The sequence below is a fragment of the Microtus pennsylvanicus genome, chromosome 6, assembly GCF_037038515.1.
Source record: "Microtus pennsylvanicus isolate mMicPen1 chromosome 6, mMicPen1.hap1, whole genome shotgun sequence".
Classification (NCBI taxonomy): domain Eukaryota; kingdom Metazoa; phylum Chordata; class Mammalia; order Rodentia; family Cricetidae; genus Microtus; species Microtus pennsylvanicus.
The window spans coordinates 88,173,999-88,189,834 of record NC_134584.1 but is presented as its reverse complement, the minus strand read 5'-3'; the positions used below and the strand labels follow the sequence as shown (position 1 = coordinate 88,189,834).

Below are 15,836 nucleotides of genomic sequence, written 5' to 3'. Positions count from 1 at the left end.
TGCCATCCATCTGTAATGAAAAAGCTACTGAAAAACAAGACATCGCCTCCATCGAGACACTATTAACAACGAGGAGTGCGCCTTGAAAACATCTCATTCTAAACAGAAGTGAAGGAGTGTGTTACCTGTACTCACTGGTATGCTTTATAATTTAAAGCCACTTAGGAAAGGGTGTTAAGAACACATGAAACTATTAGTGTATTAAATGCATGCGTTGTTTGATCTAAACAAATCAATGCTTCCTAATTTAACTTGTAATAGAATATATGAACATCCCATATAAAAAAGGAAAATGAAGTCTCCAATATGGACACATCTTGAGTGATAATTAATTTTCAATGTCAACTTGACTAGACACAAGGACTCCAGAGTAGCTAGTAAAACACTGTCTCTGGATGTGGAACAAAAAGGCAGAGGAAGGTTGCTTTCTTTGCCAGAGCCAGGATATTCTTCTTATGGCTTCAATGGCAAACTATAGGTTCTCAAGTTTTGGGGTTCTAATTCCAGATTTTGGTCCTTTAGCCTCTAAATGAGAACCACACTTTCGGACTTGGAATGAGCTTCACCACTTGAATCCTTAGCATTCCTTGTAGCTAGGCTGTTGTAGGACTTAGCGTCAATAATCAAGCGAGCAAACACGTGTGATGGAAACACCTGAAATTCTACCATTTGGAAGGATAAGTTCAGCTACGCAGTGAGCTGTAGCTACTGTGAATAACAGTGAGACCATATTTCTCCAGAGATGAATAAAAATTTATATGAGCCATTTCCACAAACACTACCTATGTACACTCAAGTCTGAACATACTCATCTCAAGTAGATACAAGTCTATCCTTCCTTCCCTCCCTCCTTCTTGGCTCCTTAACTCGGGAATGCATTTGGTAATATATCTTGAATCAAAGAAACAAAAGTCTCTCCAACATCTTATCTTATATGATTGCATTTATATTTGAAATATGGGGTACAGAAAGATGGCTCAGCAGTTAAGAGCACTGGTTGTTCTTCCAGAGGTCCTGGGTTCAATTCCCAGCAATCACACAGTGGCTCACAACCACCTGTAATGAGATCTGGTGCCCTCTTATGGCCTGTGGGCATACATGCAGGCAGAATACTGTATGCCTAACAAATAAATAAATCTTTGAAAAAAAATAACTTTGGTATATGATGTATACGCAGTCTATAGAGGCATAAAGTGGACTAGAGGTTGCTTAAGGCACTTCAGGAAAAATGGAGAGTAGCTGATTTTGCTTAAAGTTTCAGGGTGAAGAAAGGTTCTAAATTTGAATGTGGTAATTTGTTGGTGACTGGGGGACCACCAGACCCTGAATTTCCTGTAAACAACCTGTTTTCCTCAGCTCTGAGCAGCCTGCAGCTGATCTGAGCAAGAGACCCTGATGGCAGGGGAGTGGGTTCTGGTGAGTCTGCAGCTGAAAGATCCCGAGAGCTGGGGCGTGGCCAGAGCCCTGTATAAGCTACCCCTGAGCACAACAAAGTGGGCATTCTTTGGCATTCTTGCTTCAAGGTTGTCCCCGTGGCCCCCTCTGTCTGTCCGTTTTTGTGTTTTTAAATTTTCACCCTAGTTCCCATAGAGCATAGGGAGTAGAGCGCGGAGAGCAGAACAGAACCAGTATAGTTTTACAGTAACTGTCTTACAACTTAGAATATACTAAAACCACAAAATGGTACACCTCAAATAGATAAACCATATGGCAAACAAATTATATCTCAATAAAATTTTAGTTAAACAAATAAAATTTAAGCAAAAGTATGTCAGGATATTGCAAAACTGAGTTAAAAAGTGTAAGTAGGTGACCTGCAGTCTGTATTTATATGTAAAAGATTGTCATTCCCTAACTGTGTGGCTGGTTTGCATTTCCCGACATTTCCTAATTTTCACTAAGTTACATCAGGAAGTTGGGGCAGAAAATTACTGGTGCTTTTCAAAGCCTTGGACAAAGTAGCCCTGTGTCACTAAGACCCTGCTGCTGGGCTTTATAGAACCCACGCCAATTTTGGAGGTCTCCATAGCTCCTGGAACCCTGGAAGCCAAGTTTGTCAAGGTACAAGCGTGCCCTACAGGAAGACAGAGTATCTAGGTTCGGAACATTCTTCTTAAGCACATGCCAGAGTAGAGTTTTCCCTGCAGGAAAGCTCATCCAAAAATCTTCTATCACTGTGAATGGCCTGCCAGGAATGATTTCAGAGAAACTCCAGTCCTATGGGCAGAGTTACAGGAACAAGTAGAAGCAGCAAAGAATTCTGCGCTTGAACGTTTAGGGTATGTATGTGAGTAACTAGGAAACTATAGCAGAATTCTGTTCAATGCCTACAATGTAAGAGGCACCGCGTTCAAATTCTGGATTACAAAATAAAGCATGCGGAGCTGACTTCTAGCTACCTGAGAGGCTGAAGCAGGGAGGATCATTGATCCCAGAAGATTAGCACCATCCAGTGCACTAAAAAAGATCCCATCTCTTAAAATAACAGCAAAATAAAATAACAAAAAAAGAAAGAAAATAAACAGATTGAAGCATATGTTGAAAACAGAAGGACCAATGGACCTTAACTAATATTAAATCCTAAAACAAAACTTTTTTACAACCAACTGGGCTGTTGAGAAAGATAACCATAGTCTCTATAATGACCAGCATTGAGAAAAGGGATGCTCCCATGCAGAAGGAAGAAATCTGATCCCTCACTCATCATGTGCACAGCTAGACCCAAGGAGAATAATGAGTTAAATGGGAGGCAAAGAATTATAAAATTGATGAAAGAAAACACAGGGGAGAAGCTCTGGGGGCAGATGTGGTGCCTGACTCCAAAGCACAAGCAGCAGTCAACAGAATCAAGAGAAACTGCAGAACGAGAGAATCTGTAAACTATTCACTACATAAGGGACTAATTTCTAGGATATATACAGAATTCAATGCAGCAACAACAAAATAATACAATTAAACAATGACTTAAATAGGCATTATCCAAAAGAGAACATAAAATTGAGCAAAAAGTATAAGCAAGAATGGAGAAGATAAATCAAAGTGATAATTAGATACCATCTTTTCCCAGTCAGATTGACTATTATCAAAAAGACGGAAGATGAATGTGAAGTGAGGGGACTCTCAATAGTGCAGCTGTCACAGAACATCCCACAGGACTCCAAAAACACCCTACAGCTACCATGACCAACAGCCCTAATCTTACGTGCACATGAAAAGGACAGAAGCCAACACATCAAAGTGACATGTAAGCTCATAAGCTCACTACAGCAGCATTCACAACTGTCAACACAACTTCAGCTGTTGATGGATGGGCAAAGAAAAAGTAGGACATGCACTCAATTCAGTATTACTCAGCCATGGGAAAGAATAAAATTCTGCCATTTGTACCAACATAAGTGGACTAGAGGACATACATGAAGCAAGTCAGAGACACAATGACAATGAACACATGTTCTCATACATGGATGCTAACTAGGCAATCTCAAAGCAGAGACTGGATTAGCATTTACCACAGACCTGGGAAAGGCGTGGAAATGTGGGTAAAGAGAGGATTGTTAACTGACACATGGATATAATTGAACAGAAAGGTCATCAGGTAGGGTGGCAGGTACCTTTACGTACTAACTAACATAATGTTTATTTGTTTAAAAGAAAGTTAAGACTACACACTTCTATTTTGATTTTGCTTATCTATAAGCAAGTTTTTGGAAAATACATTTAACTGCGTTATCATTAAAAACAAACAAGTTTCTGCTATATGGAAATGGGTACAGCATTTTCTGTGTTTGGAGACAACATACAAAAGTTTGGTATTCTTCCAAATTTATAAACATGCTTTTATTTCTGAAGGTAGGTTCCATCTTCTAAGTAGAACTAATAATATAATCCACTCAACTGATTCATTAATTTAATAAGACATTTACAACAGGAGGAAATTATAGAAAAGAGAAACTCCAACTGGAGAGATAGCTCAGCTGGTAAAGTGCTTGCCATGTATGAGAATATCATAATCTCCAGAACCCACACTGGATGTGCTGGCACCGCTGGTAATCCCAATGCTGGGAAAGCAAAAACAGACAGATCCCCGGGCTCAGTAGCTAGCCGACCTAGCCTTATCAGTGAGCACTGGAGCAATGACAGGACCTATCTCAAGTTGGATCGTGCTCAAGTAACTAACTATATACTGCAGGTTGTCACTGGCTCTCTATGCACTCATCTACTATATTTAGATGTATGTGCACGCGCACCTGTAAGTGTATGTGCACACACAAGGGCAACTATACACAAGAAAAACTCTTATTTTTAGTAAGGAATATATGATTAATAAGTATCTTATCCCAAAGTAGCAGGACACACAGGTAAACAAAAATAAACTCTGTTAAGGATAAATAGTATATATAATATTTATATCTTACAAACAAGCTACAGGATAGCATCTTAAAATACACAGACATGAGGGTGGTATTGAAAAGAAAACATTCTATGGTACATTTTTAGCATAGGTATAGAGTTTAACAAAACACAAAGCTGACAGGTTTCAAAATGTTTGTGATATTCCCATAGGAGTATTTAGCCTTCCCTAGAGTAGATATACTAAAAATGATCTGTGGTCCAACATAAACTTCTGAATAATTGTTTTACACCTGTAAATGCTGTTTATTTCCAAGTGCAGGAATTCTTTTAAGTATATAAACAAGTTTCGCTTACTGGAGGAAGAGTAGACATCCACCTTCTAAAGGGAAATAACCCATCTGATCACTCCATGAACGTGGTATGTTCTAATATTCCATGACAGCAATTCCTTCAGCCTCATGGGTTACCAATAAACTTCCTTTTCCATTTCAGGGTTCATATATTCTACTATTTTAAAGTTATGAAATTTACTTTGAAACAGTATAAGTAGCCTCAAACATGCCATGATACGGAATGTAAATGGTAGAGAAGTAAATATTTTTCTTTTACCTGAAGATGGCCATACTCTTCATAGGTGAGCAGCTCGTCTCCTGTGTGCACACTGAAAATGGAGTGAAGACAGGTTGTGGGCCGTGGATCTTGCTTAAACTGCTGGACCTGGGAGCGAATATAAAATAAGCGTGAAGGTCATTCACATGCTCATCTAAAGTTAGGAGTGTTTGCTATTTTCACGTGATTTTTCTTATAAGGAAAGCTAAAGCTTACAGGCTGGGGAACGGACAAAGCAGAAACAGCACCTTTCTAAGGAATCACGATAGACAAAGGTCACAATGACTAACTTATTAGAGTAGACATATCTACCAAATGATAGTTCACAGCACTGAATTCGAATGGAGTAGGGAGCATGTAAGCATGACAGCAATAGTTTGTTGGCAATGTTTTACATATTATTGATTGAGTTTTTAACATTTATTTTATTTATAGTGTATAAACACATTGTGTGTGTGTGTGTGTGTGTGTGTGTGTGTGTGTGTGTGTGTGTGTAGTGGTTTGAATGTGATGGCACCATAAGCTCATAGGGAGTGACACTATTAGGAGGTATGGCTTTGTTGGAGCAGGTAAGGACTTGTTGGAGGAAGTGTGTCACTATGGGGGTGGGCTTTGAGGTCTCATATATGCTTAAGCCATGTCCATTGTCTCAGACAACTTCCTATTACCTGGAGGTCACTATGTAAGAGCTCTCAGCTCCTTCTCCAGCACCATGTCTACCTGCATGCTGCCTTGCTTCCCACCATGATGATAATGGGCTAAACCTCTCAACTGTAAGCCACCCCAGTTAAATGTTTTCCTTTATAAAAGTTGCCATGGTCATGGTGTCTGCTCACAGCAACAGAAACCCTAACTAGAACAGTGTGTATAGCACCACACATGATATTGAAGGTTAGAAGACAACTTGTGGGAATCAGTTCTCTCCTTCCATCATGTGTGGCCTGAGGATTGGCTTAGGTCATCAAGCTTGTTGGCACCTTGCCAGTCAATCTTTTTTGATTTTGAGTAAAACATATGTTTCTTAAGTAAAACAAGGTCCCTGTGACAATACTTAGCTATACAGTTGCCTGGAAATGCTTATTGACATGACAGTTGAATGGAAAAGTACTTTAGACTATATCCTAATGCAGTTAAGTATCCAAACCTCAGATTGGATTTCTTTCTCTAAAAATAAACACATTTTAACTATGGTACAGCAAATATATTTTCATTTCTCATCCAGACATAATTACCAAGATAACAATTCTGACGGTATAGAATACATTTTTATTTACTAATTACATATAATTTGCCCCCCCCCCCCAGCTGGCTGTCTCTTGCCGTGTTGGCGAATCTGATCTCAAATAACAAGCTGAGAGGATCTATCTACTTCTTTGGAGTAGCTGGAACTATGTATGGGCTAATGACCCTGTATTAATCATTGTAGATTACAAAGTACAAATTCTAAACAATCAAGACATAGCTCCAAAGACAGAAACATCCATCCCCTTTCAGGGCCTGCTCAATTGAACTTAAACAACATTTATTGATTCCAATGTTCATTCCATGGGACCTCAAATTCATAGTGAAGTCAGATGTGGGTAACCTGGGGGCCCACTGCTTGCTAGTAGGCTCTGAAGTCAGAAGTAGTTTTAGAGTACTGAGCCTACAGCCTCTGTAATCTACATCGAGTCCAGGCAGTTGATGGTAAAACTGAATTAAACAACAGAACACTGGGTGTGTGAAGCATCCATAGATTTGGTTTTAGAAATAATGGGAGTAAAGAAAGGTTCTCCTTTCTCCTATCCTTTCTCCTGCCTTGCCATTGGCTGTTCAACTCTTTATTAGACCAATCAGGTGTTTAAGACAGGCACAGGAACACAGCTTCACAGAGTTAAACAAATATATCATAAAAGAATGCAACACATTTTGCATCATTAAACAAATGTTCCACAGCATTAACAAACGTAACACATCTTAAAATCATATTCCAAATCACCCATGACCCTGCAGAAACAAATATGACTAAAGTCAACAAGACCAAAGTCAGGCTCTATCAGCAAGATATCAGACTGAGAAAACGAGGGGATACTCTGTGAGATGCAGTCTTCTGGTCATGACACGATCACTGCACTTATGAATTCACTGCAGTTACAATTACCCACATAAGAACAAGCCATCAGAGCAGTCTAAATCCCAATAGGTAGCACTAATTATACTCGAAGGCTTACAAAAACCAAGAAACTGGGGCTGGGGGCAGGTAGAAAGGGCTGGAGACATAGCTGAGCAGGTAAGAACACTGGCTTCAAGCCCTAGCAGATACATGTGGCTTACAACTTCTGTATCTCTAAGCCTTTGGGATCCAACACTCTTCTTCTAGCCTCCAAGAGCAATAGACACATATCTGGTACATAAATATAAACAAACAAACAAATAAATGCCTTTTCAAAGTAGAAGATATGAAGTGATGTTGAACGTATTAGGGTGGATGTGATTAGAACACATTATTTATATGTACAAAATTGTCATAGTATATTAAATAGTGTATGAAAAAACAGCAACAAGCCAGGCAGCGATAGTGAATGCCTTTAATCCCGGCCCTCGAGAGGCAGAGAAAGGCAAATTTCTGTAAGTTTGAGGCCAACCTGGTATACAGTGTGAATTCCAAGACAGGCTCCAAAGCTACAGAGAAACCACCTGCCCTCCCCAGCCCCCAAAAAGAGGAAACAACTGGAGGTGTACATTTTCCATTTGTAAAGTAACTGAGGGACTCAGAAAAAGTAGACATTCTGTTTCCATAGAAGAACATAAGCAATAGCCTGGAAAGGCACAAGCAAAAGTCATTCCTTTCTCACTGTCATGATTATTCCATTATTATCTCAAGGAAACGAACAGTATTCCAGACTCCTAATCAGAAATATAGCTGAACTGAAACAAGACTCGTGTTCCCTAATGTCCTAGTTTGCTGCGTTCCTGACCCTGAGAAACACTTCCCTCCACGATGCTGGTCTGAGATTAATCACAGCTGAGTGTTCAGCCCCAGGAGCCAGCATCCGTCGTCCTAGTAAAGCATTCCATGTTTCGTTCCCACAAATTTCTAATCCACATATATCACAGGAGCAGTCCCAACAGAGTCTTCAAGGAACTCAAACTTTCCTGAGATTTCACAAGCCAGGCTTCCAGAGTCTGCATTTCTCTCAATACATTTATCTTCCAATCCCTCTGAGGACTCAATGGCTTTCCCAGCCAACAGTGCCAAGCTCTCCCACAATCCTCCCCCCAAACACGGTCAGGTCCAGCACATCACTAACCCCGTCTGTCCTAGACCGCTCTTCTGCTGCTGTGATAAACACGGACTGATAGTTAGCTTACAGGTTACAGCCCATCGTTGAAGGAAATCAGGACTGGAACTCAAGGAGGAGGCAAGAGGCAAAGCCTGAAGCAGAGAGCATGAAGGAAGCCCTGCTGACCACATAGCTTTCCACATCTTGCTCAGCTCGCTTTCTTACATAGCTAAAGACAGCATGGCCAGAGGTGACACTGCCCACAGCGGGCTGGGCCCTGTCATGTTTATAATCATGAAGTACAGGCCAGTCTGATGGAGGGATTTGATCCAGCACCCCATGTAACAGGGATCTAACATGAGGCTCTGTCAGGTGAATGAAGCCACGGCAGCTGTTGACAAGATGATGCTTGTCATTTGTCTTTAAGACATGCAAGAACCCAGCAGGAGACTTTATTTCTAAGCGCTGTGTCAGGGGAAAACTCACTGCTAAATGATTAAAGATGCTCACAGGGGAAGTTATAGAATGGCTTTGAATTTCAAAGCTGCTAAGAGGCATGCAATTTAAGATTTCAGAAAAAAATCAAATTCTGTACACTTTGAAAATTAATGGGGTATGCTGTATGTCAACTTCAAACAAAATGTACTCTTGAGAACAGTCAAGAAACAAAATACATTCATTAGTAGTTTATAGGCTACCTAGCATTTCCTAAGATCAAGAAAACGATTATAGTGCATGTTTCTAAACCATATCAGAATTTATTTTACTTGTATTTTAAATTTTTCATGAAAATTTTTCCCACTGTGAGTAAATAGTTTATTTGGGATAGCTAATTTGTCATATATTCTTAATTTATAGGCTTAAAATACACAGTTAGAGGAAAATAATCATCCCATCTTTGTACGTGTTCTGGAAGAACAAATTTTACAAAAGTTCAGTGATTTCTCACTGGTTCAAAACTACTCAGCAGCATTGTGAATGAAATTAAGCATGGGGCACAGCCACTGGAAGCCCTCCAAGCCAACTGCAGGGCAGCCATGAAGCTCTGCACTTTCGTCACAAGGGCGGTGAGACAGAGCTGTCTCACTGGGGCTTCTAAGGTGATGAAATACCATGGCCAAAACCAGCTTGCGAAGGAGAGGGATTATTTCATTTACACTTCCACATCACTGTCAAAGGGAAGCCAGGGCAGGGGCCTTGAGGCAGGAGCTGATGCAGACGCCACTGAAGAGTGCTGCCTACTTACTTGCTCCTTGTGGCTTGCTCAGTCAGTCTGTTTTCTTATAGAACCCAGGACCACCAGCCCAGGGATGGCCCACCCATGATGGGCTAAGTCCTCCCTCATCAGTCACTAATTATGAAAATGCACCACAGACTTCCTACAGGCCAATGTGGTGGAGGCACTTTCTCCGTTGTGGTTCCTCTTCCCAAATGACTCTAGTTTGTGGTAAGCTGACATAAAACTAGCCAGGACAAGAACAAATGGAATATTAGGAAGTAAGACATTAATAAACAATAACCCAGACAAAGTAATAAAACACAAAATGATACCGTTGCATATCTTACAAATCAAGGCCAATTCCATGTACTCACTTCAACTCCCTAATAAATGTAAAATATCTTTTAGTGAATGTTTTTACAAAATGCTCAGGAAGCACATTACACACACACACACACACACACACACACACACACACACACACACACTCTGAAACAAGAAAAACTCAGACTTTCTAGATTCTGAATCAATTTCAGAAATCAAAGAATATAAGGCTTGAGGCCAAACAAGTCACACAAGTGTGCTTGCTTTAGTTGTAAGAAAAGGTCATTTCACTCTTTAAAGGCCTAGAAAGGAGGTTGCCACCAAGCCTGATTCTGAATCATGGTGGAAACTGAGAACTCACTCCTTTTAGGTGTCTTCTGCCCTCTACACATGCACCATAGTCTATGTGCGCACGTGAGCGCGCGCGCGCGCACACACACACACACACACTAAACACACGTTCACAGGCAGGTGAGAGCTGAGCAGGTAAAGATGCTTGCTGTCAAGCAACCTGAGTTCGTTCTTGGGACCCATTTGGTGGAAAGTAAAAACTGACTTCAGCAGGTTGTCTTTTGACCTCCACACGTGTTTGGCACACACATACAATAAAACAATATTCGCCCTGCCATCAATCCATAAGGAAAATGACTCACCCAGAAGGGAAGAAGTAATAGAAGGTGTGATGCTTAGATTACTTCTCTCCTACTGTTACCACTGTGCAGGTTTCAAAAGGAAAAAACCTAAAAATCTTTGTGCAGAGTCTTTCTGAAGAATTATCTAGATCAGGCTGGCCTGTGGGAATATCTGCCTTGATTTCTAATGGCAGCAGGAAGACTCGCACCTTGGAAGCAGCAACACAGTCTAGGTGGGGATGGCCTGAACAGCACGAGAGAAGAAAGCTAGCTGTGCAGGAGCAAGAAGGCTGTGCTTATTCTCTATGCGCTAGACTGTGGTGGGATGGGACTTGTTGGGTGACTTCATGCCTTAACAGTCCCCAAATGATAGACTGTAATTGGAATAACAGCTAAATAAACCCCTTTCTCTACCAAGAGGCTTTTTGTCAGGATGTTTTATCACAGAAACATATATAAAACTAAAACAACTCCCTTCATCAGAGCTGCTGTCACTACCTGGAATAGACCCTTAAGATCCAGCCTGTTGCTGGGTGTGATAGTGAACACTTTTAGTCCCAGCACTTGGGAGGCAGAGGCAGAAGCAGAGAAAGAGACAGGCAGATCTCTGTGAGTTCAAGGCCAGCCTGGATTACAGAGTGAGTTTTGGGACAACTAAGGCTATGTAGCAGGCTTTTTCAGAACGCCAACTCCCAAATAATGAAATGGAGACATTATTAGTTATGAAAGTTCAGCCTTATCTTGTTCTTGCCCCACTAGCTCTTATAACTTAAATTAACCTGTTTCTCTTCATCTGTGTTTTGCCTCAGGGCCCTTTACCTTTCTTTCATTATGAATGTTCTACTTTTACTGCTTCCTCCCTGCCTTGCTGACTGGAGGCTGCCCAGGGTCTCCCTCTCTTTCTCCCTGGTTCTCTCTCCTTTCCTCTCTTGAGCCTAGATTCCCTCTCCTATTTGTTCTCCCTTCCTGCCAGGCCCTCCACTGCCTAGCTATTAGCCACCAGCTTTTTATTAGACCAATCAGGTGCCTTAGGCAGGCAAAGCAACATATCTTTATATTGTTAAACAAATACCACATAAACAAATGCAGCACACCTTTACATAGTAAAACAAAAGCAACATAAGCAATGGTAACACATCTTTGTCTAGTTAAACAAATATTCTACACAGAGCTACAAAGAGACTGTCTCAAAACAAGCAAGCAAACAAACAACAATAGAAAGATACAGCCTGTTGACCTTCCCTCTTAGGAGGAGGGTTATTCAACCTCAACTGAGATCTCTGTCTCTCCATTCTACATCTCCTTCACATATGTTTTAAGCATGACCTACATGCATGTGGTTTGTGGCCTAGGCTGATGGTAGAGTCTGTAGTGTTGAAGGTTAACTCAAGAGGGGATTCCATCTCGGCAACCATTGGGAAGCTAAGGTGATGTAATTTTTGGTGGTATGGCTGCTTTGGAGTCATCTGTGCTATATAGGTAACCGTTCATCCATGTAGGCAAGCATAAGAAACTCATAGGTTTGCCAAGTTGGATTTGGTAGAACTGTACTTTGTTCTGTTGTTTATGCCCTTTCTGGGGCAACAGGTGTTTGTTCGCATCTCACCATGAAAAGTTCACAGAACGTATGGTAACCGACATTAATCTAGCTATAGCATCCAGTATCTGAATCAATTCCTCATACTCCGTGTAGGTTATAGTAATACATTCCACTTCCCTACTCCAAAAAGATAGAGGGCTCAAGAAAGGTTATGATAATAAAATTACTTGAAACCCCAATATATATGTGGTACAGACAATGCTGTCCAGGACTATTCTCTGAGTCATCAACTATCACCACCTTCATGAGTTTAGCTGTGCCGGCTTACAAAAGATCATCACGGCCAGGCTTGCTGACTGTTGACAGCCCATCATTGGAGTAGGCACAAGAAGAGTCATGGGACCGTCACCCAAACATCTGACTCCTGCCCTACCAGTTAGTTCTATGAATTCTACCCTGATTGTGAATGGACTCAGAAAAGAGCTAGAGTATATAAGCTAGCAAGGACTCAGAAGAGGTTCCATCTATGTGGCCATGGGCGAATCATCACCCATGCTGGGTGCAGACCTTCCAGTGTGGCTGCTTTAAGGCCACATATACTCCTGCCCATGACCCCTAACCCATGCACTATAAGTCATCCTAATAAGCCCACTGATTCTCCAGAGTAAACTTCAGTGCAGTAGTTCAGTTTGTCATTAGAACTCTAGAAAAAGATGTAGGCATTGTTTATGTCTCCTGCATGGAAGCAATTTTAGTATGATAAAAATTCAAAATAATTCAACCCTCCCCCCCCATTTATTTTAATGGTTTACATTAATAATACCTATGGAAAGTAATGTTAGTTCCTTATAATTTGAGGGATTTCAAAAAGTTTAAGTTAAACTCAAGCTCTATTTAAAAGAAAACACAATTATGGTAACTACTTGGTAAAAGTGAATAATATTTAGAAAGGGCCAGTACCCACTGGCTACTCATACCACAGGGAGGGAGAAGGCTTTACGTCATCATGTCACTGCCTTCCATCTGATGAACAATTCCAAATTACGTCTGTCAGCTTGTTTAGCAAACACACGAAATTCATGACTCTTACAATACTTTAAAGAGAAACGTTGACCTTTTAAAGATTTAGCATTAATGAAGGGATACTTAGAAAGTGAACAGTACTATCACATTTCAAAAAAAAAGTAACCATAATTATATCAATTTAACGTATGTCTTGCCAGTTTAATTCCATCAATCCAAAGTACAACATATGACATTTTTTTAGCATCTTGACAATCTTTGCAAAGATTATCTGCAAAATTAGATCTGAGTAAATAGGTGGTGCTTTTGTTGAATGCCTCCCTTTCAGCTAGAATAAGTACACTTTTTTCTGCCAGCTAAAGATACTGCTATATTCTGTTGGCAAAATATAATATTTTTTAAAGTTATGACTTCAAAGATAGATCCTAGAAAGATCTGTTATCACATTTGAATTTTTTTTCAAGTAGAAGTTAAAACAATATATTCATATGATCATGACGTACAAACCACTAAGAGATCACTGCTGTGCATCTCTGCCCAAGTGAAGAATCCATAAACACTTTGGAAGGGCACGGTCTAATAGGAGAGGGGAAACATTAATACCTGGAGGACCAGTACCCCAAGTACTTTCCTCACAGAAACTGTATGAAGCAGGCATGACTGGGATTCATAGTTTACAGATAAAAACAACAACAACAACAAACAAAACAGAAGCATGTGGAAGTCAGCTTATCTAAATGCAGCTGGTAAAATTAGAAGCCAGCGCATCAACCTGTTGATTGTCCTGAAAAGAGCTGATCCAGTAACTCCACATCTGACATCTCAGAAAAGAATGCTTACAAGTATCACCATTGGCCCTGTGAGCTAACTCGTATTTGGAAGGGTTTCCACTATTCTCTCCTAAGAGTGGCATGCATGTCTAAAACTGATGTGGTTTAGGCCACACCAAATTTTCTCTTAGGAGTCTGGAATTTGGGTGTTAGGTAGAGAGTACCCACACTAATAAAAATCTTGAGGGAAAAAGAGCTTGGCATATAGCATCTTACATGTGCTGTTCTGGGAAGCCACCAACTACGACCTTGATGAGTCCTGTGAGAATCATTACACCTGATGTCATCTTAGAAATACCATAAGTATATATGTGGACATGGTGTCAGGAGTTAGGGACTCAACATAATAGGTAAGTAAAGGGAACAGTGTATTATAAAAATTTAGAACTTTACAGTTTAGACAAACCATGCTAGGAGTATTGTTTCTTTCATTTCCATATAACATCAGAAGGCTCTGTTTGCTAACGCTGTAATTCCTGGCCGCTTTGCATGCAAATGAATGAGACATTATACTTTTAAAATTCCCCTTTGCCACACCAATTCACACATCCAAAATTAAGGTTGACAAGGATATTCTTTAAATAATAAGTTGTTTAGAACTAGCTATATTTGTTAGCTTCCCAAGAATCTGACTCTTTATCACAGAGAAAAACAAATCAGGAGCACAAATTCAAGTCTAAGTAATAATTTTCAATCATCTCTCACTGAAGCAGCTACCTGAGTTTCAGGATTTCAAAGGCTTGGGCTGGGAAGGGAGAGGCTGATTTAAACTCCACTGACTGTCTAGGAAGTGGCTTTACCTTTTTCAAAGTACATTCTTCACAAGATGCTATTGCAGTGCTGGTTAAATTAATCCTTTAGAACGATATGAGAATTTCGGTGCACACGCTTTACCTTATCAGCCTGACGCATATAGCAGTAGAGAATTCCTCTCATACATTTTATAGCAGAGTGCTCCAGCTCATGGGTCCTTCCCTTGTCATCATCAATGCGCCTGGGTGAGAGAGATAACTCAGGAAACAAATTGGAATTGCATTTGAAAAGGGAGTAGAGCTTTTGATAATTAAGTATTTAACTACTGACTAATCCTGTGTTCTGGTGACATCTACTAATTCTGCCAGTGAAGTTTCATCTTCCCAGCAGATGTAGAAATGCTGCAATTAAAAAAAAAAATCCTCACGGTAAAACTTGTGAAGCTTTTTCCTTGCTTTATGGGAGTGAGTCAGTTCTTTTTAAACGGGAATTTTCTACAATGATCTAGCTAAAATTTAAAGCTTATTTCTACATTAGAAAAAAATCGCCCACAATTATTTTAAATTCACTGTTACAAAATGCAGGCAAGCTATCTCTTTATGATATGTACTTCGCGGTTGGATTCAAAGAAGCAGAAATGAAGGTAGACATAAGCTTTCTTTGCTGTGCCCCAGGGAATACATGAGTCCTTAAAGAGGCACTCGACAAACACACACCCAACGATACACATGGTATATTCTGCCATCAGTTTTAATTTAAAAATGAATTCATCATATTTTACTTCTCTTGCCTTAAAAAAGAAACCAAAAATCTAATCATTAAAGTAGATTAAGATGTTCTTTCTGGGCAAAAAAAAAAAAAAGTCTTTTAATTATGAATGACCTTAAAAGGTACAAGAAATAACCACTGCTAAAATAAGTAAGAATGATATGCTCCTTGTTTCACTTAAATATCCATAGATCACTGCCACTTAATAAAAACTGCCCATGCCCCCTTAATGAAGTTGCTAAATTCTGTTTCTGTCACTATCATAGGCATGGGGGGAGGGAATGTCAGAAAAGTAAATTACTCATGGTTGGCACATCTTAGAGCATATATGATGTAGGCATTTGTCCCTGGTATTAGACACAGATTGGTGGGAGACTCAATTCTCTTCTGAGGTCTTCGGGAAAGGCTACTGCCTGACTCTAGCCTCTCTGTTATATATACGCTTTTAAAACAATGTTCTGTTCCTGTGCTGTTTCAAAAGTGCAAAAACGTTAAAAGTGGTTTACAATATAAACCACATAT

At 40.1% G+C, this 15,836-nt stretch overlaps 1 protein-coding gene across 8 annotated transcripts in view; it reads right to left on the bottom strand.

The window, feature by feature from the left end:
- Positions 1–15,836, bottom strand: part of Phkb (phosphorylase kinase regulatory subunit beta) — a 174,183-nt gene that overhangs the window by 126,161 nt on the left and 32,186 nt on the right. For all 8 annotated transcript variants that reach the window (XM_075976785.1, XM_075976787.1, XM_075976790.1 and 5 more), the window contains 2 exons: positions 14,688–14,787; positions 4,963–5,070 (listed from right to left, as the gene is read on the bottom strand). In XM_075976785.1, the coding sequence (XP_075832900.1) occupies positions 4,963–5,070; positions 14,688–14,787 (208 nt within the window). The remainder of the gene's footprint in view (positions 1–4,962; positions 5,071–14,687; positions 14,788–15,836) is intronic.